At 45.2% G+C, this 26,478-nt stretch overlaps 1 protein-coding gene across 2 annotated transcripts in view; it reads right to left on the reverse strand.

Moving 5' to 3' along the window:
* Positions 1-26,478, reverse strand: part of CACNA1S (calcium voltage-gated channel subunit alpha1 S) — a 592,997-nt gene that overhangs the window by 482,222 nt on the left and 84,297 nt on the right. For both annotated transcript variants that reach the window (XM_069739086.1, XM_069739077.1), the window contains exon 3: positions 20,617-20,722. In XM_069739086.1, the coding sequence (XP_069595187.1) occupies positions 20,617-20,722 (106 nt within the window). The remainder of the gene's footprint in view (positions 1-20,616; positions 20,723-26,478) is intronic.

Consider the following 26,478-nt stretch of genomic DNA (forward strand, 5'->3'; position numbering starts at 1 on the left):
AGGAGAAATTAGACCCCCAAAATTGTTGTACAATTTTTCCTGAGTACGCCGATACCTCATATGTTTGGGTAAACCACTGTTTGGGCGCATGTTGGGGCTCGGAAGGGAGGGAGCACCATTTGACTTTTTGAATGCAAGATTGGCTGGAATCAATGGTGGTGCCATGTCGTGATTGGAGACCCCCTGAAGTGACTAAACAGTGGAAACCCCTCAATTCTAACTCCAACACTAACCCCAACACACCCCTAACCCTAATCCTAACTCTGACCATAACCATAATCACAACCCTAACCCCAACACACCCCTAACCACAATCCTAACCCCAACACACAACCAACCCTAATCTCAACCCTAACCATAACCCTAACCACAAGCCTAACCCTAACCTCAACACACCCCTAACCTTAATCTTAACCCTAATTCCAACCCTAAACCTAATTCCAACCCTAACTCTAGTTCCAGCTCTAACCCCAAGGCTATGTGCCCACGTGGTGGATTCGTTTGTGGATTTTTCCGCACCGCTTTTGAAAAATCCGCAGGTAAAACACACTGCATTTTACTTGCGGATTTACCGCGGATTTCCAGTGTCTTTTGTGCGGATTCCTATTGAGGAACAGGTGTAAAACGCTGTGGATTCCACACAAAGAATTGATATGCTGCGGAAAATACAATGCAGCGTTTCCGCACTGTATTTTCCGCACCATGGGCACAGCGGATTTGCTTTTCCATAGGTTTACATGGTACTGTAAACGTGATGGAAAACTAACATGAATCTGCAGCGGCCAATCCGCTGCGGATCCACAGCCAAATCCGCACCGTGTGCACATAGCCTAATTCTAACCCTAACTGTTATGATCTGGTGGTTTAGGAGCAACATGGGACGAGCTCTGAAGGAAGTGGTATCTGTACTGACCGCAGTCCCTAAGCTCAACACAACACTAGAAGTAGCCGTGGGATGCTCCTGACACTCCCTAGGCACCTCGTCACAGCCTGAGAACTAATTACCCCTAAAGATAGAAACAGGAAAACTATCTTGCCTCAGAGAAAATCCCCAAAGGATAGATAGCCCCCCCACAAGTAATGACTGTGAGTGGAGAGGGAAAAGACATACACAGAATGAAACCAGGATGAGCACAGGAGGCCAGTCTAGCTAGATAGATAGGACAGGATGGAATACTGTGCGGTCAGTATAAAACACTACAAAAAATCCACACAGAGTTTACAAAAATCTCGACACCTGACTAAGGCTGGTTTCACATTGGCGTTTTTTGGGGTGCGCTTTTGCGGTAAAAAACGCAAAAAAATGCATGGTGAAAAAACGCATGTAAACGCGTGTAAACGCTGCGTTTTTTTGACGCATGCGTTTTTGCATGTGGTGAAAAAACGCGGCATTTTGACCCGTTTACATGCGTTTTTACATGCGTTTGCGTTTTTTAAACGCATGCTGAGAAATGTGTGACAGCTGCCAATCATCAAAATAAAGTAAAAAACCCACTATAAGCAGAAATAGTTAGGGTTAGGGGTAGGGGTAGGGTTAGGGGTAGGGATCATAACCCTAACCCTAACCCTAAAGGGATCCTACCCCTAACCCTACCCCTAAGGGATCCTAACCTAACCCTACCCCTAACCCTAAGGGATCCTAACCCTACCCCTAACCCTACCGCTAACCCTAACCCTAACCCTAAGGGATCCTAACCCTAACCCTAACCCTAACCATAACCCTACCCTTAACCCTAACCCTAACCATAAAGGGATTAGGGTTAGGGTTAGGATCCCTTAGGGTTAGGGGTAGGGTTAGGGTTAGGGGTAGGGTTAGGGGTAGGGTTAGTGGTAGGGTTAGGGGTAGGGTTAGGGTTAGGATCCCTTAGGGTTAGGGTTAGGGGTAGGGTTAGGGGTAGGGTTAGGGTTAGGATCCCTTAGGGTTAGGGGTAGGGTTAGGGTTAGGGGTAGGGTTAGGGGTAGGATTAGGGGTAGGGTTAGGTTCCCTTTATCACCTTTATGTTGGGGGGTGGCATATCAGTGTGTTTTCTGGGTTTTAATTAAAAAACGCATGCATTTTTTACCGCAAAAAATGCATGCACCAAAAAACGCATGCGTCCCCATTGACTCCAATGTATTTTTTGACCAAAAAAAAACGCATGAAAATGCATGCTTTTTTTTTTTGGTCCAAAAAACGCTTTTAAAAATACTACAAGTAGCATTTCAGAAAATGAACGCATGCAGTAAAAAAACGCATGCGTCACAAAACGCGACCAAACGCGTACACAAAAAAATGCATGCGTTTTCAATGTTAAATATAGGAAAAAAAAACGCTGCAGACAAAAACGCAAGTGTGAAACCACCCTTAAGGTGTGGAGGGTAAATCTGCTTCCCAGAGCTTCCAGCTTCACTGAATTAATTCATACTGACAAGCTGGACAAACATAGAAAGCACAGAACGGATAAGTCCACAACCTGTGGACAGAAAAGAGCAAGCAAGGACTTAACTTTGCTGAACTGGTCAGGATAACAGGGAAATCCAAAGAGATGTGAATCCAAGCAGGAACCATTGACAAGTGGCACAAGCTGAAGGAAAGAGCCAGGCTAAATAGCCGAGCAGAATAGACAATCAGTGGAAGCAGCTGCTGACTACTAAATCCAAGGAGCAGCCATTCCACTTAAAACCACCGGAGGGAGCCCAAGAGCAGAACTCACAAAAGTGCCACTTAAAACCACCGGAGGGAGCCCAAGAGCGGAATTCACAACAGTACCCCCCCCCTTGAGGAGGGGTCACCGAACCCTCACCAGAGCCCCCAGGCCGATCAGGACAAACCAAGTGAAAAGCACGAACCAAATCGGCGGCATGGACATCGGAGGCAACAACCCAAGAATTATCCTCCTGGCCATTACCCTTCCACTTGACAAGATACTGAAGCCTCCGCCTCGAAAAACGAGAATCCAAAATTTTCTCAACCTCATATTCCAACGCTCCCTCAACCAACACCAGGGCAGGAGGATCAACCGAGGGAACAACGGGCACCACATATCTCCGCAACAAAGATCTATGGAAAACATTATGAATGGCAAAAGAGGCTGGAAGAGCCAAACGAAAAGACACCGGATTGATAGTTTCAGAAATCTTATAAGGACCAATAAACCAAGGCTTAAACTTAGGGGAAGAAACCTTCATAGGAACATGACGAGAAGACAACCAAACCAAATCCCTCACACGAAGCCGGGGACCAACACACCGACGGCGGTTAGCAAAACGTTGAGCCCTTTCCTGAGACAACGTCAAATTGTCCACCACATGAGTCCAAATCTGCTGCAGCCTGTCCACCACAGAATCCACACCAGGACAATCAGAAGGCTGAACCTGACCAGAAGAAAAACGAGGATGAAAACCAAAATTACAAAAGAAAGGTGAAACCAAAGTAGCCGAACTAGCCCGATTATTAAGGGCAAACTTGGCCAACGGCAAGAAAGCCATCCAATCATCCTGATCAGCAGACACAAATCATCTCAAATAGGTCTCCAAGGTCTGATTAGTTCGCTCAGTTTGGCCATTATTCTGAGGATGAAACGCCGAAGAAAAAGACAAATCAATGCCCATCCTAGCACAAAAGGCCCCCAAAACCTAGAGACAAACTGAGAACCTCTGTCAGACACAGTATTCTCCGGAATGCCATGCAAACGAACCACATGCTGAAAAAACAATGGAACCAAATCTGAGGAGGAAGGCAACTTAGGCAAAGGTACCAGATGGACCATTTTAGAGAACCGGTCACAAACAACCCAGATAACAGACATCTTCTGGGAAACAGGAAGATCCGAAATAAAATCCATGGAAATATGCGTCCAGGGCCTCTCAGGGACCGGCAAAGGCAAAAGCAACCCACTAGCGCAGGAACAGCAAGGCTTGGCCCGGGCGCAAGTCCCACAGGACTGCACAAAAGCACGCACATCGCGCGACAAGGAAGGCCAACAAAAGGACCTAGCAACCAAATCTCTGGTACCAAAAATCCCAGGATGACCAGCCAACACTGAACAATGAACCTCAGAAATCACTTTACTTGTCCATCCATCAGAAACAAACAGCCTCCCTACTGGACAGCGGTCAGGCCTATCAGCCTGAAATTCCCGAAGCACCCACCGCAAATCAGGGGAGATGGCAGAAAGAATCACCCCTTCCTTAAGAATGCCAACCGACTCAAGGACTCCAGGAGAATCAGTCGAAAAACTCCTAGAGAGGGCATCAGCCTTAACATTCTTAGATCCCGGAAGATACGAGACCACAAAATCAAAACGGGAGAAAAACAGGGACCATCGAGCCTGTCTAGGATTCAGCCGCTTGGCCGACTCGAGGTAAATCAGATTCTTATGATCAGTCAAGACCACAACGCGGTGCTTAGCTCCCTCAAGCCAATGTCGCCACTCCTCAAACACCCACTTCATAGCCAACAACTCCCGATTGCCGACATCATAATTGCGTTCCGCAGGCGAAAACTTTCTGGAAAAAAAAGCACACGGTTTCATCAAAGAACCATCAGAATCCCTCTGAGACAAAACGGCCCCTGCCCCAATCTCAGAAGCGTCAACCTCAACCTGAAAAGGAAGAGAAACATCCGGCTGACGCAACACAACAACAGAGGCAACAGGGGCAGAAGTAAATCGGCGTTTAAGCTCCCGAAAGGCCTCAACAGCTGCAGAGGACCAATTCGTCACATCAGCGCCTTTCTTCGTCAAATCAGTAAGGGGCTTAACCACACTGGAAAAGTTGGCAATTAAACGGCGATAGAAATTAGCAAAGCCCAAAAATTTTTGAAGGCTCTTCACAGATGTGGGTTGAATCCAGTCATAAATAGCTTGGACCTTAACAGGATCCATTTGCATAGACGAGGGAGAAAAAATAAAACCCAAAAAAGAGACCTTCTGAACTCCGAATAGGCACTTAGACCCCTTCACAAATAAAGCATTATCACGAAGGATCTGGAATACCATCCTGACCTGCTTCACATGAGACTCCCAATCACTGGAAAAAATCAAAATATCATCCAAATATACAACCATGAATTTATCAAGATAATTGCGGAAAATATCATGCATGAAGGACTGGAACACAGATGGAACATTAGAGAGCCCGAATGGCATCACAAGGTATTCAAAATGGCCTTCGGGCGTATTAAATGCAGTTTTCCATTCGTCACCCTGTTTAATACGAACAAGATTATATGCCCCTCGGAGGTCAATCTTAGTAAACCAACTAGCCCCCTTAATCTGAGCAAACAAATCAGAAAGCAAAGGCAAGGGGTATTGGAATTTGACCATGATCTTATTAAGAAGACGATAATCTATACAGGGTCTCAAGGAGCCATCCTTCTTAGCAACAAAAAAGAAACCCGCTCCCAATGGTGACGAAGACGGACGAATATGCCCCTTCTCCAAAGATTCCTTAACATAGCTCCGCATGGCGGCATGCTCTGGCACAGACAGATTGAAAAGTCGGCCCTTAGGGAACTTACAACCAGGAATAAAGTTAATAGCACAATCACAGTCCCTATGTGGAGGAAGGGAACTGGACTTGGGCTCCTCAAATACATCCTGGAAATCCGACAAAAACTCAGGGACCTCAGAAGAGGGGGAAGAGGAAATTGACATCAAAGGAACATCACTATGTACCCCTTGACAACCCCAACTAGTCACAGACATAGTTTTCCAATCCAGCACCGGATTATGTTCCTGTAGCCATGGAAAACCCAGTGCAACAACATCATGCAGGTTATGCAACACCAGAAAACGGCAATTTTCCTGATGTGCTGGAGCCATGTACATGGTCATCTGCGTCCAGTTCTGAGGTTTATCCTTGGCCAATGGTGTAGCATCAATGCCCCTCAAAGGAATAGGGCTCTGCAAAGGCTGCAAGGAAAAACCACAGCGCCTGGCGAATTCTAAGTCCATTAAGTTCAGGGCAGCGCCTGAATCCACAAATGCCATGAAAGAAAAGGACGACAATGAGCAAATCAGGGTCACAGATAAAAGAAATTTAGGCTGTACAGTACTAATGGTAACAGACCTAGCGACCCTCCTAGTACGTTTAGGGCAATCAGAAATAACATGAGCAGAATCACCACAGTAAAAACACAGCCTATTCTGACGTCTGAATTCCTGCCGTTCTGTACTAGTCAAAATCCTATCACATTGCATAGGTTCAGGACTCTGCTCAGAGGACACTGCCATATGGTGCACAGCTTTGCGCTCGTGCAGATGCCGATCAATCTGAATGGCTAGAGACATAGATTTGCTCAAACCAGTAGGCGTAGGGAAGCCCACCATAACATCTTTAAGGGCTTCAGAAAGACCTTTTCTGAAAATAGCAGCCAGAGCATCCTCATTCCATTTAGTGAGCACAGACCATTTCCTAAATTTCTGGCAGTATAATTCTGCTGCTTCCTGACCTGGACACAGGGCCAACAGGGTTTTTTCTGCATGATCCACAGAATTAGGTTCGTCATACAATAATCCGAGCGCTTGAAAAAATGCGTCTACATTCAGCAATGCCGGATCCCCTGATTCAAGGGAGAATGCCCAGTCCTGAGGGTCACCACGCAGCAAGGATATGATGATTTTAACTTGCTGAATGGGATCACCAGAAGAACGGGGTTTCAAAGCAAAAAACAATTTGAAGTTATTTTTAAAGTTCAAAAACTTGGATCTGTCCCCAAAAAACAAATCAGGAGTAGGAATTCTAGGCTCCAAAGCCGGAGTCTGGACAACATAATCTTGGATACTCTGTACTCTTGCAGCAAGTTGATCCACACGAGAAAACAAACCCTGAACATCCATGCCAGAGCATAAATCCTGAACCACCCAGAGATCAAGAGGAAAAATAAGACAAAACAGAGCACAGAAAAAAAATGGCTCAGAATTTTTTCCTTCTTTTGAGATGCATTTAATTCATTTTTGGCCACTTGTACTGTTATGATCTGGTGGTTTAGGAGCAACATGGGACGAGCTCTGAAGAAAGTGGTACCTGTACTGACCGCAGTCCCTAAGCTCAACACAACACTAGAAGTAGCCGTGGGATGCTCCTGACACTCCCTAGGCACCTCGTCACAGCCTGAGAACTAACTACCCCTAAAGATAGAAACAGGAAAACTATCTTGCCTCAGAGAAAATCCCCAAAGGATAGATAGCCCCCCACAAGTAATGATTGTGAGTGGAGAGGGAAAAGACATACTGTTATGAATAGGTAATTCAGAACCACAAATGACCTTGAAGTTTCGGAGCACACAAGTGACCTGACAAAAACCACAAAACATAGGACGAGCTCTGAGACGTGGAAACTCTGCTGACCGCAATCCCTAAACCTATCAAACCACACTAGAGGTAGCCGTGGATTGCGCCTAACGCTCCCTATGCAACTCGGCACAGCCTGGGAAACTAGCTAGTCCTGAAGATAGAAAAATAAGCCTACCTTGCCTCAGAGAAATTCCCCAAAGGAAAAGGCAGCCCCCCACATATAATGACTGTGAGTTAAGATGAAAATACAAACACAGAGATGAAATAGATTTAGCAAAGTGAGGCCCGACTTACTGAATAGACCGAGGATAGGAAAGATAGCTTTGCGGTCAACACAAAAACCTACAAACAACCACGCAGAGGGGCAAAAAGGCCGACTAACCGACTAACGGTACGGAGGTGCTCCCTCTGCGTCTCAGAGCTTCCAGCAAGCAAGCAAAACCAAAAAAGCAAGCTGGACAGAAAATATAGCAACAAAAGAAACACAAGCAGAACTTAGCTTATGCTGAGCAGACAGGCCACAGGAACGATCCAGGAGGAAGCAAGACCAATACTAAAACATTGACTGGAGGCCAGGATCAAAGCACTAGGTGGAGTTAAATAGAGCAGCACCTAACGACTTAACCTCATCACCTGAGGAAGGAAACTCAGAAGCCGCAGTACCACTCGTGACCACAGGAGGGAGCTTGATCACAGAATTCACAACAACATTCACAGAATGAAACCAGGATGAGCACAGGAGGCCAGTCTAGCTAGATAGATAGGACAGGATGGAATACTGTGCGGTCAGTATAAAACACTACAAAAAATCCACACAGAGTTTACAAAAATCTCGACACCTGACTAAAGGTGTGGAGGGTAAATGTGCTTCCCAGAGCTTCCAGCTTCACTGAATTAATTCATACTGACAAGCTGGACAAACATAGAAAGCACAGAACGGATAAGTCCACAACCTGTGGACAGAAAAGAGCAAGCAAGGACTTAACTTTGCTGAACTGGTCAGGATAACAGGGAAATCCAAAGAGATGTGAATCCAACCAGGAACCATTGACAAGTGGCACAAGCTGAAGGAAAGAGCCAGGCTAAATAGCCGAGCAGAATAGACAATCAGTGGAAGCAGCTGCTGACTACTAAATCCAAGGAGCAGCCATTCCACTTAAAACCACCGGAGGGAGCCCAAGAGCAGAACTCACAAAAGTGCCACTTACAACCACCGGAGGGAGCCCAAGAGCGGAATTCACAACACCTAACCCTAATTGCAATCCTAACCCTAATTGCAACCCTATCCCAATTCGAACCCAGCCCTAGCCCTAACCCTAGCCCTAACCCTAACCCTAGCCCTAACCCTAGATCTAACCCTAACCCTAGTGGAAAAATTAAAATAAATATATTTTATTTATTTCATTATTTTCCCTACCTATGGGGGTGTTAAGGGGGGCTTTATTTACTATTTTTTTTATTTTGATCACTGTGATATAACCTATCACAGTGATCAAAATGTACCTGGAATGAATCTGCAGGCCAGCAGATGCACTGTGCATGCGCCCGCCATTTTGTAAGATGGCGGCGTCCATCGCTAAAGACGGACGGACATCGGGAGGGACACCGGGACTTGGTAAGTATGGGGGGTGGTATCGGACAGGAGGGGGCAGAGGGGAAGCCGGGGGCAGGCGGAGAGGAGGGCAACGGAGCACAGAACGGAGGGGAGGAAAGACTGACAGCGGCAGCAGATCGCCGCTGTCAGCCGGTGGAGGGGTCAGATCGCAGTCTCTAGCCATGGCCGATAATATTGCAGCATCAGCCATGGCTGGATTGTAATATTTCACCAAGTTTCATCTCCTCCGACCCTCCCACCAACCACGAACAACAGAAAGGGGAGGATTATCCTCTTCATCTGACAGTTGCTCGCCCATCATTTCTTCCTCCCCATTTGTTCCTTGGATCATGCACCTTCGATAACAGTTCATCTGTTATCACCAGCCCCCCTCAATCTCAGTAATCCACTCTCCCTTGGCCCCCGCCTGTGTGACGACAGTCTTGAACTTAGAGACAATGTTATCCCTTCCGCATCCTCCTCTGCTTCCTCCTCTTCTTCTGGGACCACCATCTCCTTCCGCAGGCTATGCAAAGTCTGCTCCAGCAAATGACAGCATCATCAGCACTAACCACCATAGTAGCCATTTTGAAACTGTGCAGAAGGGTGCAGAGGTCCTTAATCTGTGCCCACTCTGTAAACGTGATATGCACCACATCTGTACTGCATTGGCCCAGGCTACACAACATGACATACTGCATCAGGGCTTGTTGCTGCTGCCACAGTCGCTGCAACATGCGCAGAGTTGAATTCCACAGTGTCGGCACATCGCATATCAACCTATTAACTTGCATGGACAAAGACTCCTGTATCGATGCAAGTCGATATGACCTGAGGGCTGCGAACAGCAAAAATGAGCACACAGCTTACGTGCTTTCTGGAGCAGCTCACCCAGGCCAGGATAGTGGTGGAGAAAATGGAGACAGCCATTGATCAAACTCAGCCCGGAGAGCTGTCCACAACTCTTCAGCTGTATGACTGCAATCTCCAAGACATATCAATTTTAATACTGCCTGATTGTGGCTGTGCAGTACGCAGGTGGTGGGGATTCGCTCTGCACTGTTGGAACGTGTGTCTCATTAAAGCAGAGGTTGAGGGCACAGGTGGAGGCACTAGAGGAGGTAAAGGAGGAGGCAGAAGCAGTGGAGAAAGTGTTAAATATAGAGGTTTGTCATCCAAGCCTTGAGGATTCCAAGACTTGTGTTGCAGCGCCTGCCCCCACAGCCACCAGAGTAGCCCAGTGCCCACTCAGCGAGATGTAACACCCTTGGTCATGCTTACTCGTCCAAGTGTCTGTGGTGAAATGCACCCTGGGAGACAGAGATTTAGTCAAGGAACAAATGATGTTGTCTGCAACATGCTGGTGTAGTGCAGGCACAGCTTTCTGAAAAGTAATGGCGACTTGGCAATTGGTACTGGGGGACTGCAACGGCTATCTGCTCTCAGAAACCATCTGCATCTACCAGGCAGAAAGGCAGCATTTCCGTGGCCAACAAATTCGAGATGGTGGAGTTCAACCTCTTAGCATTATCATGCATAGGAGGAAACAGTCTTTTACGAGACCACAACTGCAGAATCGTGGGCTGGCTGTAGTGGTGAGAGAGGGTGGAGTACAGTGAACAGGAGAAACTGCTGTACCGTGAGAGAGGTGCAGGCAGAGATGTTACGGTGGATTGAGAAAGTTATGGTGTGCTCATTCTCTGAGATGGGTCAAAAACAGCAGGCATGTCCGCTTCCGTTATATCTGACTAAGTGCTCTCAGTCAGCATGACTGGAGTGGGTAAAGAACCCGCGGTTCTGTGGTCGGAAATGACACGGTAAGAGAGGAGGAGGAAGAAGCAGAAGATACAATTGATGGGGCAGCTGATGGTTGTTGAGTTCCACTGGTCTGCATTTTAGCGCAGTGGAATTGCAAGAGTAACGCATGTTGATTGCACATGTGAAGCTTCATACACGTAGTAGTCAAATTATTGCACTTTTTACCTCTACTCAGTTTTTTTGCTCAGTTGGCAGATTAAGTGAGTTGGCTCCTTTGCAGTGTCAAAAAAGGCCCAGGCTAGGCAACCCTTGCCACCCCTATGAGCTGCAGACCCGCGGACACTGCTGGTCACAGCCACAGTTGTGGTTGAGGATGCATTGCTCGTCATGGCTGCATCACTACGTGCCTGTGAGGTACGGTGCAACGTAACCTCCTCAGATGACCTACTCAGCTGTCTGCCTATATGTTCATGCCAACTGGGATCTAACACCTCATCATCATCATCCTCTTTGTTATCACATTCCTCGCCCTTGGAGTCATCCTCCCCTTCTTCCTGCCCTGACAGCACAGTACAGTCTGCTTGAGCCTCAGATATCTAAGTATCATCAGGATCACCTTCCCCCCAGGGGGTAATGCCTGATGATGAGGGTCTGGATGTTGTTCAGACCCTATTTCATCTTGCCCCGGATCCAAGTTAAAAAAAAATTGGGCATTGGTGCAGATTTCCTCCTCTAGACTCTGTGAAGCTTTTGAGTACACTTCTGATGACCATTTCATAGAATGCGTGAACATCTCTTCAGACTCACCCATTTGTGGTTCCGTACAGTCAGTTGTACAGTTTAAGAGTTGGTACGCGGGAGGAAGCAAGGAGAATTTGGATGCCACCTTTGTGGACTGTATTGGGGTGTGATGTTAAGGTGGAGGAAGAGGAGGAGAGGCTACTTGAAGCTGTGCTTGCCATCCACTTGAGCACATGCTCTTTCTGGGCCTCATCAACAAGGTGTACCGCTGTGTGTCTGCCAAAGAAAGGTAATGCAATAGCCCGTCCAGTAACAGAATTTCTCAGTTGTCTTTGCATAGGACATGACATTGGTTCAGTAGTCCTTTCACAAACATCACCACCTACCCCACGTACACTTTGAACACGCCTAATTCCCCTTCCACCACGGCCTCGCTTTTCCCCAGTCATGTTGCTCAGATAGTGTGGTAGGAGCACAGTACTAGCAACAGAAAAATAGATTTTAAACTCTGCACCACCTCTGCAAATAGCTGAATTTCAGCGACAGTAAGTTCAAAGATGAAATATGGCATGCTGTATCGTGTTAGTCACAGAAGAAAGAATTGTTTGAGTGTGGATGAGGCCTGTATGACAAAGAAGACATCCTGCAAACAGTTTGAAGGTCAGATGTCCCCTACTGTATGATGCTAGGAACACAATAATTTGTTGGTGGCCTCTGGATAAGGCATCTATAACACACTGGATGATATAAACTATTTTAAAGTCAGGTCCCCTACTGTATGATGTTAGGAACACAAGAATTTTTGGATGGCCTCTGTATCAGTCCTCTACAGCTTAATTTCAACCCAACAAAATTACAAAGTGTGATACAGCGGGCTTATGATTCCGAATAAATGTATTAAGCTTTTTCAAATTTATGATTGTTCTGAATGAACCATCGGGCTTGGGAATTAGGAAATGAGTCGTGGGGAATCTGAAGGAACTCTATTTTAATTTCTTCTCTGATAATATTCAAGATCCACGAGCTAGCTGTTATTTTTTCCCACTGTGGGAAGAATAATTTTAGTCTACCCCCTACTGAGGTGACCAGTTCTTTAGTACTTGTTCTCTTTGCGGAAGACAGGTCCTCTAAACTTAGTACCCCTCTGTTTTTCTTCATTTGTGGCCCATCTCGTTATTCTTTCTGCTTGTCTTCTTTTACCGAATGGCCTCTTTTTAAATGTTCTCCTATAGAAAGGAATTGAGGGGTCAGGAAAAGCCTTTTTTCTGTCTTTTGCCTTGAATAGTATGTCATCTAGGTTTTTCCCAAAGAGAAACTCACCCTCACATGGGATAGCGCAGATTTTTTATTTCGACTGCGTGTCCCCTTTCCAACTCTTCATCCACAAAGCCTGCCTGGCATTATTTACTAAACCCGCTGACCTTGCTGCTAGGCGTAGTGTGTCAGCTGATGCATCGGCCATAAAGGCTGTTGCCCCTCTAATTAAAGGAATAGCATCCCGCAGCTTGTCTCTAGAGACCGTCTGTTCAATTTGCTGGTCTAGTTGATCAATCCATATTAGCATTGATCTGGTGGTGCATGTACTAGCTACTGCTGGTTTATATATGCTGTAGAAGCTTCCCATGACCTTTTTAATGATGACTCTGCCTTGCAGTCAATAGGATCAGAAAGCAGGCCTGCATCTTCCACCGGTAGTGTGGATTGTTTAGAGGTAGAGGCAACGGCTGCGTCCACCTTAGGGCCTTTAGCCAATGTTATTAACTCCTCATCGCTGAAGGGGTATTTTCTTTTAGAGGCTGATGGGAAGAAGCTTCTCTGGTCTTGCTTCTCCCATTCCCTTTTTATCAAGGTCTTAACTGCCGGAATTACTGGGAAAGCTCTCCTTTTCCTCTCTGCCAACCCCACAAACATTATATCCTGCGTGGTTTGAGCATCTTTTGTCTCCTCATATCCCATAGGGTTTCTTATTCATTTTACTAAATAATCCACACCATCTAAGGGGAAGCATGTTCGTCCTTCAATATCTGATGATGTTGATGATGAAGATGATGCATGTGAGGAGTCCGAGGCTACCACTTGGTCATTATTGGATTCTGAGCTAGAAGCTACTTTTTTCCTGCTTTTGCTCTCTAGGGGTGTACTGGCATGTGTAATCGCTTGTAACTCCTCTCTATTTATAGCACGTATGTCCATGACTGACATCGTTGCCCCATGCATTGTCTCACTGATGCATTCTTTACATAGCTTCTTAGGGTAGGAATCAGGGAGAGGTTCACTGTATAATGCACACTGCTTATGTTTTGATTTTTGCTTCTTTTTGGCCTGGAGGGGTAATATGGTGAGACAGAAAAGAGTTGTCAGCTTAATAGGTAGAGTTTATACACTCACCCAGTGAAGCTATCGGATCAGGAGGCCAAGGTACAGTCCTGGAGTCCACTGTGTCACTCTTGCGACTGGCATCTGTAGACCCTCTGCCGGAGTGGTTCCTGCCTGCTGAGTCTTCTGGATTCGTAATCTGGCCTGGGGATGACATAATTGCATCGCCAACTACTAGCGATACTCTGCTTTTATAGAACATGAAACACATTTTCCCCCTCTTTTTTTTTTTGGAGACCCAGAAGTTGTCCTCCAGTTCCAGGTTAGTGGCCGCGGTATACTGTGAATGTACCGGTTAGCGCTTCCCACACCGCTGCCTTGGTCTGTGTGCCCTGGAAGTCCTATCCTTACTTCTGGGGCAGGAGCCTCTGCACTGGTCGGCGCACTTGCGGACCCAGCTTCTTGCACCAGGCCACGTTCGGGAACGCTGCTTCTCCCTTCAGCGACCGCTGTGCCCCACAACCTGCTCAATACCTCGGGATGCCGCTGGAGTAACCAGACTTATTCCACACACCAACTGTGCGCCTCCTGAGTGAGACCGGGCAGCCCTCCCTGGACCCGGTCCTCACTGTATCCACCAGACGAGGAGGGAGCCATCAAACGGAACTCCTCTGACGCTGCTTCTGAGCCGCAGCCCCTAGCATTCCCGCAGACACCACATAGGCGGCATGCATTGGCCCAGGTATGACTTCTTGTAGGATAGTCCTGCGGTTCCCTTATGAACAGGAAACCAACCAAGGAGGAAAGGCAGATCGCCCCCTTTTATTTTCTGTAGGTTTCCTGTTCCTATGGGGCGGATCCCTCTCTCCAGTGGGTGCTGTTGTGGCGAAGAGTAAAAAAATATTATTTAGAATGCTATACTTGTGCATGGAACACCTTGAAGTAGGGCATAACACAGTTGTAGGACATGCGCCCTGCTGGCTTTCTCTGTAGACCTCAGTAATGGCAAAAAAAAAATGCTGGAAGGTAAAATTAACAGGCACCCTAGACACTAGCTAACTACGATATCTGACTGATGTACAACCGCCTAGCAATCTTGCTTTGCGCAGGCGTGTACTATGGAAGACAGAGAATGAACTTCAATCCAATATTGCGGCCAGCATGCAGCCAGCAGGTAAGGAAAGGGTGAATCAAACACCTGAAAACTCCGCCCATATGACCAAAAACCGGTCCCGCTAAATTCAGGTGACAGGTTCCCTTTAATTCCTGCAGTACTTGGGGGTGTATCCCATCCGGGCCCGGAAATTTGTCAATTTTAGTGATTTTTAGACACCGCCGTACTTCCTGCTGGGTTAAGCAGGTGACACTTAATCGGGATTTTTTGTTATCACTAGTCATTTTGTCTGCCATGGAATTTTCTTGTGTAAATACTGATGAAAAAAAGTCATTTAGCATATTGGCTTTTTCCTCATCCTCATCCACCATCTCACCCAGACTATTTTTAAGGGGGCCAACACTATCATTTTTTAGTTTCTTACTATTTATGTAGTTAAAGAATATTTTAGGATTATTTTTACTCTCTCTGGCAATGAGTCTCTCTGTCTCAATCTTTGCTGCCTTGATTTGCTTTTTACAGAATTTATTTAATTTTCTGTATTTATTTAATTCCTCATCACTACCTACTTGCTTTAATTCTCTAAATGCTTTCTTTTTGTCCCTTATTGCGCCCCTTACAGCTCTATTTAGCCATATTGGTTTCCTTCTATTTCTAGTATGTTTATTCCCACACGGTATATACTGTGCACAGGTCCTATCCAGGATGCTAATAAACGTCTCCCATTTTCTTTGTGTATTTTTATGTCTCAGGATATCGCCCCAGTTAATTGCACCAAGATCCTCTCTCATCAGGATGATGAGGATACATGAAAACTTGTTATTTTGTGATCATTATTACCCAAGTGACCCCCAACCCTTATATTTGATATGCGGTCTGGCCTGTTGGTTAATATTAGGTATAGCAGTGCCCCCCTTCTTGTTGGGTCCTGAACCAGTTGTGAAAGGTAATTGTCTCTCATAGTTGTCAAAAACCAATTACCTTTGCTGGAACTGCAGATTTCTGTTCCCCAATGTATCTCATGGTAGTTGAAGTCCTCCATAATAATGACTTCTCCTTGAGTCGCAGCTTCATCTATTTGCTTTATGAAGATATTCTCCGTTGCTTCCATTGTTTTTGGAGACTTATAACTAACCCCTATCAGTAATTTATTATTTTTTCCCCTCCCCTTATCTCCACCCACATGGACTCTACATTTTCATTAGATTCACCTATATTATCACGCAGGATGGGTTTTAAGGATGATTTTACATACAGACACACCCCTCCCCCTCGCCTATCCATTCGGTCATTTCTGAACAGACTATAACCCTGCAAGTTAACAGCCCAGTCATGGCTCTCATGCAGCCATGTCTCAGATATCCCCACTATGTCATAATTAGGCTCCAACACCATTAATTCTAATTCCTCCATTTTGTTGGCGAGGCTTCTGGCATTAGTATACATGAACTTTATGTATCTCTCTGTATCTCTATTGTTTTTTAAATTATTATCTGCTCTATCCCCACCCTCCATGCCACCGCCACCCCCAACTTTATTCCTGCCCAGGTCACTCTACACTATCTTCCCCTCCTATAAAAAGAATACCCTCCCCCCAATCCCTAGTTTAAGCACTCATCCAACCTTCTAGCCATTTTCTCCCCCAGCACAGCTGCACCTTCCCCATTGAAATGCAGCCCGTCTCTAGCGTAGAACCTGTAGCCAACTGAGAAGTCGACCCAGTTCTGCAGGAACCCAAACCCCTCATTCCTACACCAATTCTTGAGCCACTAATTAACCTCCTTAATCTCCCATTGCCTCTCTGGCGTGGCACGTGGTACAGGCAGTATTTCGGAAAATACCACCTTGGAGGTCCTTTAAGGACCTTCCACCTACCTCTAACTTTGTCATTTGTGCCAATGTGCACCATGACCGCTGGGTCCTCACCAGCCCCTCCCAGTAATCTGTCAACCCAATCAGCAATCTGTTGGACTCGAACGTCAGATAGGCAGCACACCGTTCGACGATCTCTGTCTTTGTGACAGATTTCCCTATCTGTTCCCCTAATAATTGAGTCCCCCACTACCAGCACCTGTCTGGCCTGCCCTACTCTCCTATTTCCCTCCTTATTGGAGCAGTCACTCCTCCAGCTTTTAGAGGACATGCCTTGCGGCAGCAGTGCTACCCCTGTACTGGCACCCCACTCATGTGCCAACTTAGCAAACTTGGGGTGAGCCAGATCAGGACTAGCCTCCCTGGCACTCTTTCCTCTACCCCGCTTTCTAACTGTCACCCAGCTGCTCCACTGTCCTGCAGCTCCATCCTACCATCCCCCACCTCATCTATTCCATTGAGCGTCTGCTCAGTGAGCAGAAGACTCCTTTCCATATTGTCTATGTATCTCAGTGTTGCCAGCTGCACATTTAGATCCAGTATCTGGGCTTCCAAATGCACAACGTGCTCACATCTCGTACAGCAGTATGCACCCTCGACTGGCTGCTCAAGGATTGCATACATGTGGCAAGATGTACACTGGATGGCATTAACAATAGTGGAGCACATTTCCTAATGGGGATTGCACCACACAGAAACGTTAAATACAAATAAATGCAAAGTATTAATAAAATACAGATAGCAATTCAGTAATTCCTCCCTTGGAAACTCCCTGAATCCAAAGTCACTGATTCACAAGTCACACTAAGGCTGTGTGCACATGTTGCGGATTAGCCTTAGGAATTTCTGGTGCGGATTCTGCCTCTCCTGGCAGAAAACGCACCTGCGGATTTGTCGCGATTTTTTCTGCAGATTCGCAGCGTTTTTTGTGCGTTTTTGCTGCGGTTTTACCCCTGCGGTTTTCTATAATGGAATGGGTACAAAAACGTTGCAGATTCACAAAAAAGAAGTGACATGCTACTTCTTCTAAACCCCAGTGGATTTTCTGCAAAGTGTGCACAGCATTTTTTTTTTCTTACTGATTTAGATTGTACTGTAAATCAATTGCGGATCTGCAGCGTTTCTGCACCGCAAAAAACGCTTCGGATCCGCAACGTGTGTTAGGGGTCGAGTTCCCGCCTCTGCACAGGGGGAATCTCGGGCCATCTCCGCTGCGGTCTCCCATTCTTCTCCTGCCGCAGTGGAGCCTGCTCAGTGGAGACGTCAGCCCGAGCGTCTCGCTCAGTCTGACTCTGTACAAAGAGTTACTGCTTCTTTTCCTGCTTCTGCCATTGAAGTCAGTGCTGGGCAGCGGCGAGTAGACGCTTCTGGGACTAAGTCCTGCTTTTCTCGTTCTCAGCATGCCCAGAGTAAGATCTCTCAGTGCAGATCGAGGGTCACATGATCAGATAGTGCAGCTAAAGCCATTGTTCCTTCAGGAAGGCCCTGTAGGTGCTCACGCTCTGTGGCAGCCTATCATTGGTCCTTCTGGGAAGGTCCTGTACGTGCTGCAACTATTTAAGGTTTGCATGGCCGAACGGCCATGCGCTAGTATCGTTCTATATTATGTGCTTTGCGCCAGTGTGGTCATGTGAGTTTGTGTTCAGGGACCCAGCTGAAATAAGCCCCTAGAATGCTGGCATCTCCGGCGAGGAGATTTTGTGTGAATGTATTCAGGGCCCTGGCTGAAATAAGCCCCTAGAATGCTGGCACCTCCGGCAAGGAGTTTTGTGTGCATGCATGACCACTGACTGCTCTGAGTTGGGTTGTTAGCCTGTGCCACTGTGAAGTCAAACAGGGCGCAGTGCTTTGAGTTCATGGCTACTCTGTGAAGTAACAGAATTAGCTCATACCGCCATATAGTTCCGCTGTTTACTAGCAGCAGGTTCTCATGCACGGTGGACCCCGGGCTGCGAATGCATCTATTATAATTAAACCTCTATATTTACTCGGTGCGTTCCTCTAGCCCTAACAACGTGTGCACATAGCCTTACCGCCATTCGCACTAACGCTCAGGTCACACTCAGCTTGTTCACTCTCGCTAAGCAGAAGTTTTAAAGAGATTTTTTTTCCCTTAGTAGCAATCCACCCTGCTGTTCAATGCACTTCCAAAAGGACTTGAGCCCCAACCAGCTGCCCCTTATAAACCCTTAATTATGAGCCCCCACCCTAAATTAACCCCTTATGAATATAGCTACTCCTCAAGATTTAAAATAAGATTAATCCTGTAGAGAGAAAAAATAGGTTAAGAAAGCTCCCCAAAATTTGAACAGGTAGAAAAGCACTCAGCAATTCACAATTCATCAACTCACACCAATTCACACAGGTATTTGTTAAAGGTTTTCCAAATGCTTCTTCACTGAATCACAAGTCACACACTTACCGCCATTCGCACTTACGCTCCGGTTACACTCAGCTCGTTCACACTCGCTAAGCAGAAGATTTAAAGACATTTTTTTTCCCCTTTGGGTACCGTCGCTGCAGCGATACCGACAACTATGTCGATCGCTGCAGCGTCGCTGTTTGGTCGCTGGAGAGCTGTCACACAGACAGCTCTCCAGCGACCAACGATCCCGAGGTCCCCGGTAACCAGGGTAAACATCGGGTTACTAAGCGCAGGGCCGCGCTTAGTAACCCGATGTTTACCCTGGTTACCAGCGTAAACGTTAAAAAAAGAAACACTACATACTTACCTTCAGCTGTCTGTCCTCCGGCGCTCTGCTTTCCTCTGCACTGTCAGCGCCGGTCAGCCGGAAAGCAGAGCGGTGACGTCACCGCTGTGCTTTCCGGCTGGCCGGCGCTGACACAGGATGCAGGAGGAGTGCAGAGAAGCACAGTGCCGGGGACAGACAGCTGAAGGTAAGTATGTAGTGTTTGTTTTTTTAACTTTTACGTTGGTAACCAGGGTAAACATCGGGTTACTAAGCGCGGCCCTGCGCTTATAACCCGATGTTTACCCTGGTTACCAGTGAATCCAGCGATGTCAGCGGGAGATCCAGCGACGAAATAAAGTGCTGGACTTTCCTCAGCGACCAACGATCTCCCAGCAGGGGCCTGATCGTTGGTCACTGTCACACACAACGATTTCCTTAACTATATCGTTGCTACGTCACAAAAAGCAACAATATCGTTAGCGATATCGTTATGTGTGACGGTACCTTTAGCAGCAATCCACCCTGCTGTTCAATGCACTTCCAAAAATTAAGAGACCACCACTTCAAATCCCTGTCATGGGCAGCCCAATCTCCAGACCTGAACCCCACTGAAAACCTCTGGAATGTAATCAAGAGGAGGATGGATAGTCACAAGCCATCAAACAAAGAAGAACTGCTTACATTTTTGCACCAGGAGCAGTGTGAAAGACTGGTGGAAAGCATGCCAAGACGCATGAAAGCTGTGATTAAAAATCATGGTAATTCCACAAAATATTGATTTCTGAACTCTTCCTGAATTAAAACATTAGTATTGTTGTATCTAAATGATTATGAACTTGTTTTCTTTGCATTATTTGAGGTCTGAAAGCACTGGGTTGTTTTTTTTTTTGAACATTTCTCCTTTTTAGAAAACAAAACAAAACAAAATATATTGCTTGGAAATTCAGAGACATGTTGTTAGAAGTTTATAGATTAAAAGAACAATTTACATTTAACTCAACAATATACCTATAAAGAGAAAAATCAGACAAACTGAATAATTTGCAGTGGTCTCTTAATTTTTTGCCAGAGCTGTATGTAACCATTTTCACATGTTCCGCACCTGGAAATTAATGGTACATTAAAAAATAGTATTATTATTATTATTATACAAACTCTGTAAGTAGATCCATGGAAATCAAAATATACCGCCTCCAAAAAACAAACAAAAGTACATTATACAATACAATAAAAACAGAAAAGGATAATTACCAACACCACATTGGTCGCATTGGTATCGTCTTCTGGCATTGGTAAAAAGACTGCTAGTGCCACGCAATTTGCAAAAATTGTAAGAAGAATAATAATTTCAAATGGTCTAGAGTCAAAGAAGTCAAAGGAAATAAGTTATTGAATATGTAAATAGAATTTACAACCTACAAAAAAACAACAAAGACAATTCCATATACTATATGAAAATCAAGAAAAGCACATCCAGCCTATGAATGGCAGTGCTTCCCTGGACTCACATCCTCCTTGAGGATTTGTTCTGTGTTTTTATGATACCTGAAGGATATATACTGCATCCAAAAAGTGTTGTATCTCCTATATTTTAACTTATCAAAAAAAAAAAAAAGAAATATCATTTTTGGATATGAGTACTAGGAAGCGCTGCCATTCATGGGCTGGATGCGCTTTTCTTGATTTACTCATCCTGCGTGAGCCCGAATCTGGATCTTTCACTTGGATCCACCCAGGCAAGCTGCAAACCCTGTCTATTGAAAAGTATCCCAGAGGGATTTTTGAGGATACACAATCTAAAGCCGTATTATGAGTGCATACAATTGTGCACCCTTTAAAGACTATAATATTGTGTTTACTCACTTAAGGTGCCGCGGTTTGTCTGTTCTTTTTTTGTATACTATGTTATATGAAGTACAGAATACAATTGGTTGTTATAGCAAAAGAAGCAAAGAATGCTATTATTTGTTTACAGTGAGTAAATTTAATTACATACAAATATCTAAATTTTAAGGCTATGTGCACACGTTCAGGGTTTCTCGCAGAAAATTCCTGAGAAAAACCGGACAAAAAAACCGCATGCGTTTTTGCCGCGGTTTTGACGCGTTTTTACCTCGGTTTTTTCCGGACACTTCCCAATGCATTTTGTAGTGGGAAATCTGCAAAAAAAAAACGCAAAATTAATGAACATGCTGCTTTTTTTACCACGATGCGTTTTTTTCACGGAAAAAAACGCATCATGTGCACAAAACATGCGGAATTCATTCTAAATGATGGGATGCTTATTGTATGCGGTTTTATAGCATTTTTATCAGGAAAAAGCGCGAAAAAAACGCAACGTGTGCACACAGCCTAAAGGTAGCATAATAGATGTATGTGGATATTGCATCCCTGGTATTTATAATACTCATACTGAATGTAAAAAAGTATTATCGAGTGTACTATTCAAAATTCATGCTCAAAGTGTTTACTTTGGTTTCAGAAAATCTTCTTAGGGGGGAGAAAATTAAAATTGCCTTTTTTTTTTTTTTTTTTTTTTTTTAAATGCAATGTTTTTTCATTCGGTTGGCCTGATAAAGATTTTTCTTATTTCACTGACCCATTTTCCATAGTATATACAGTCTTTTCACGAAACTTATACTAATTTATAATATGCCGTAGTTTTATAGTAACCGTGTCGAAATCATCATGAGCAGGTGACACTGAATCCATTGATGCTGACTTTTCGTGTCTGAAAAATAATCCTTTTTGGTATCTATCTATGTTAGGACAATGATAGGTGAACAGTCTTGGATTTGGAAGGAGTTGAGTGTTATTTTAAGGAGGTTGCGAACTACTGGAGATCCCCAAATTAATCATTTCAGTGCCCCATTTAAAATGTAAACAATAGGGACTCACCTCCCACATAGGCACCCTTCTAGCTACGTCAGTGCTGCTATTCCCAGGGGTCACATCACAATGTAATGTCACCGGTCTACTGTAGTCAATCAGTGTCTGCTGACCAGAGCCCTCAGATTGTCTGACACAACAATGCCATGTAACTCCTGGGAATAGTGGTGATGGCATAGCTGTAATGATGCTGCTCCCAGAGGTACCCGTTGTTTTTATTCCAAATGGGACCCTGAAGTGAATTAGCTGGGGTTGTTCAATAGTAGACAACCCCTTTTAATTTGACAATAACATTTGTCCTATACTAATAAAGATAGTGCAGGCTAGGGAAGTGTTAACGTGAACCTGTCAGCAGGATTTTGCTAAGTAAACTACAGACAATGTCAGGTTGGCACTATTAAACTGATTAAAATGATACCTGGGGTGATGAAATCCGTCTTGTGGTTCTTGTGCAATCAGTGTTGAATGTTTTCAGCTAACGATATGTTCTTGCTCTTGCTCTTGAGCAGAACTGTAGGCAGAGTCTTATTTTCTTGATCTAAGCCAGAGAAACCAAGGAAAGAACTGCCCAAAGGTCGCCCTGAAGCACAAAGAGTCTGTCTCTATAATGAGGATCATGTTTGTGCTTCAGGGCAGCCTGTAGGCAGGTCTTTCTTTGGTTTTAAAGTCAGTCATCATTTTAATCAGTATAACGGCACCAACCTGACAGTGTCTGTAGGTTACTTCGCAAAATCCTTCAGGTTCACTTTAAACACTCCCATGCGTACCCATTTTGCTACTATCTTGTGTCCCCTTGTGCAGAGATTTGTACTTTAATCATATGCAAATTAGGCTCAAGTGCACCGGTGGTTTTGTCGATGCACATGTAGTCCTTGTCTTTTCTGTTCTTCTTTCTGCGGTATCAGCCATCCATTACTTGATTGACAGTGGAGAGTAGAAGTGACATTTTGCAGCAGAGTCTTTGTCTGCACTGTCAGCAAAGCAGCAGATGGTGGCAGTGGTATGGAGAAGCTAGGAGAAACCAAGAACTGTAAGTGCAATAATATATCCACCAGTGCTCTTGAGTAGAGTTTAGTGAATTTGATCAGGTCCCTGCTTATATCGCAAGCTATAGTGCTTACCGAATAAGCTGCAGAGGGAACCCGGCTTCCTGGATCGTTCCAGCTGATCAACTGTTCGGCTCCGCAGCTGCATATGTCGCGGCTGTGTGACAGTCACAACACATACATGGAGAGTGAGCCAAACAAACAGGCTATCCATGCATGTGTCCTGACTGTCACACAGCCGCAACACATGTAGAGGGAGCTGAACAGCTGATCAGCCAGCGAGATCCAGGAAGCAGGTTCCCTCTGCAGCTTATTCGGTAAGTGCTATAGCTTGCCAAATAAGAGGGAACCCGAGCAAATTTGCTCATCTCTACTCTTGAGCTTTATTTTCATATGAATAACAGGGCACCAGCTACTACGGAGAAAGGTACCCAAGGAAATGCTTGATACTGCCCTATCCTGCACTACCTTTGCTAGCCAAAAGAAAATGTTACTGACAGATTCCTTTAATATAGTATGTCCTACATTGGTGAGAACACACTTCGAGTAAATTTTTTCCTATTACCCTGCAAATAACAGCACAATTTCTGCCAACCACATGCAAGAAGATTCAGGCTGTGTGCCCGAGTTCTTCTGGCAATGGAGGTGAATATTCTGAGCAGCAATCAAATAACATCATGGGGGATGGGGAAGCAGGGCTGGGATGAGGGGTAGGCAGGACAGTCACCTGCCTAGGGCACCACCTCCCTGAATGCCTACAGCTTTTCTCCGGCCACATGCATTCAGCAAAGTGATGGCCGTGGTGCAGGCACAGTTGCAATGTCAGTCACTGACACCGGTCTCCCCTCCATCTGTCTGTGCTCTGGCCGTGGTTCCCTTCCCACACTCATTCATGTCTGTCAGACCCAAAAACAATTGATGTGAGCATTACCCGGGACCGGAGCAGAGGAGCTGCAATTAGTTCCCTGCACCCTTTTGGAGATGGCACACACAGGGGACGTCACATGGCCATCCAACGCCCACTGCTGTACCAGACAGAAGAGGAGACTGAGACTGCGAGGGACAGGAGTAAGGATGAGGTGAGTGTAAGCTGTTTTTTATTTATCTTATATTAGTTTGACAAAGAATTGGTGTCATATGTGGGGCTCACTGTGGGGCCTATTTAATGTTGGCTGTGTGTACATTTGTGGGGTTGGCTCTGGGGACACACATGAGGCTGGTTGTGGAGGAAAACATGGGATTGGCTGTGGAGCTGACTGTGGAGACATACGTGGGGCTGACTGTGGAGACATTACAAGAGGGGCTGACTGTGGGGACATAACAAGAGGGGCTGTGGGGGACATCATATTATATGGGAGACTGTAGAGAACATTATAATGGGAGCTATGGGGGACATTATTTCTGGGCATGTGGGCCATAATACTATACACAATATGTTGGGCGCATCATAATGTATAGGGATTTGTGGGGGACATTATACCTGAGGCTGTGGATACATCATACCGTAAAGTGGGCTGTGGTGACCATATTGTATAGGGGTGGCTGTTGTGTACATCATACTGTATATTGGGAGCTGTAGTGGGCATTATACTGCATGGGGGGCTGTGGTGTAGATCATAGTGTATATTGGGGGGCTGTGGTTTACATTATAGTGTATATTGGGGAGCATACATTTTTTAATTTTTCAAATAATATATATTGGGTTTACATTAAATAACGTTAATCCCGGTTTTATGGGAAATATTTATGATTACCATGCATATTGGGGAGCAATTGTGGATATCATACTGTTTGGGCTGCTATGGTGATCATCATTGTGGTGAGCAGTATGAGGGCATAGTGTGGAAAGGAAGCACAAAATGGATATGGAGAAAGGGGCAGAGTGAAATGGGGCACAGTATGGATAAAAGTTAGTATGGTAGGGAGACACTGTGGATGTCCTGTTAGTTAAATGTTTTGCAAAGACTGTCAGTCATTATAGGACATTATGCAATGTATACAGTTTAAGTCCATCTATTGTATTTGTTGTGCTTTGCTGCCTTCTACTGGCCGTTGTTATACTATGTTGTTCATGTATTATTACTGTGCTTTACCCATAATACCTTTCTTTCTGCAACTCCTACTATCTTTATCTCACTTCCTTCTTCTTGGTCAGTGCCATCTTGGACAACACATGCTTCAGGACTAGAGAAAGTGCTTCTAATATCGACTTTAGCTCCTACCTCATCTTCATCCCTTCATCTTCCCTGATATCTCCCCTCATCTCATCAAGGTACTGTAAATAAAACCTGTTGAATTCATCAGTGCATCATCCTTAATAATAATAATCTTTATATAGCGCTAACATATTCCGCAGCGCTTTACAGGTTGCACACATTATCGTTACTGTCCCCGTTGGGGCTCACAATCTAATTTCCCTATCAGTATGTCTTTGGAATGAGGGAGGAAACTGGAGTACCCGGAGGAAACCCACACAAACACGGAGAGAACATACAAACTCTTTGCAGATGTTGTCCTTAGTGGGATTAGAACCCAGAACTCCAGCGCTGCAAGGCTGCTGTGCTAACCACTGCGCCTCCGTGCTGCCCATGCAGACTAATCATGTGCAGCTCATCAGGATTAGAGGCACAAATTAGCGAGTTAATGCTAATGCTTATACAGAGAACCGTACATCTCACATCATATTACTGAGTTCACACTTACTGCAGAGCAGGACATACGACCCAAACATGTAACCAAACCAAGACAAAAGGTCAGAGAAAACTTTAAGACAACTAGAGATGAGTTCTTAGATAACCTTGATCATTTATGGAGCAGAGTTGATCATAATTTAGCAGCTCTTTCATGCTCTAACAATGACGCAGCAGATTTAACTTCAACATTGAATCGTTTATCTGCTGCCTATGATAGCTACCAGAGACTGTCTTCAAAGTACATCACGTTCCTGAGTAACTGTGACATGGAAGAAGCCCCAGCAGAGCTAGCTGAAAGGGAAAATTATCAGAAAAAGACCTCATTAGTGCAAGATGCCCTGGATAAGGCAGAACCCCGCATCGCACACCTCCAAGAGGTTAGGTCACATCGCACAACATCGACCAAAATCACATCACGATCTTCCAGATCATCTCAATCCAGGAAGTCAACAATGCCTGACAAGCTACTGGAAATCCGTGCGTCT

Source organism: Ranitomeya imitator, chromosome 1, assembly GCF_032444005.1.
Source record: "Ranitomeya imitator isolate aRanImi1 chromosome 1, aRanImi1.pri, whole genome shotgun sequence".
Lineage (NCBI taxonomy): Eukaryota > Metazoa > Chordata > Amphibia > Anura > Dendrobatidae > Ranitomeya > Ranitomeya imitator.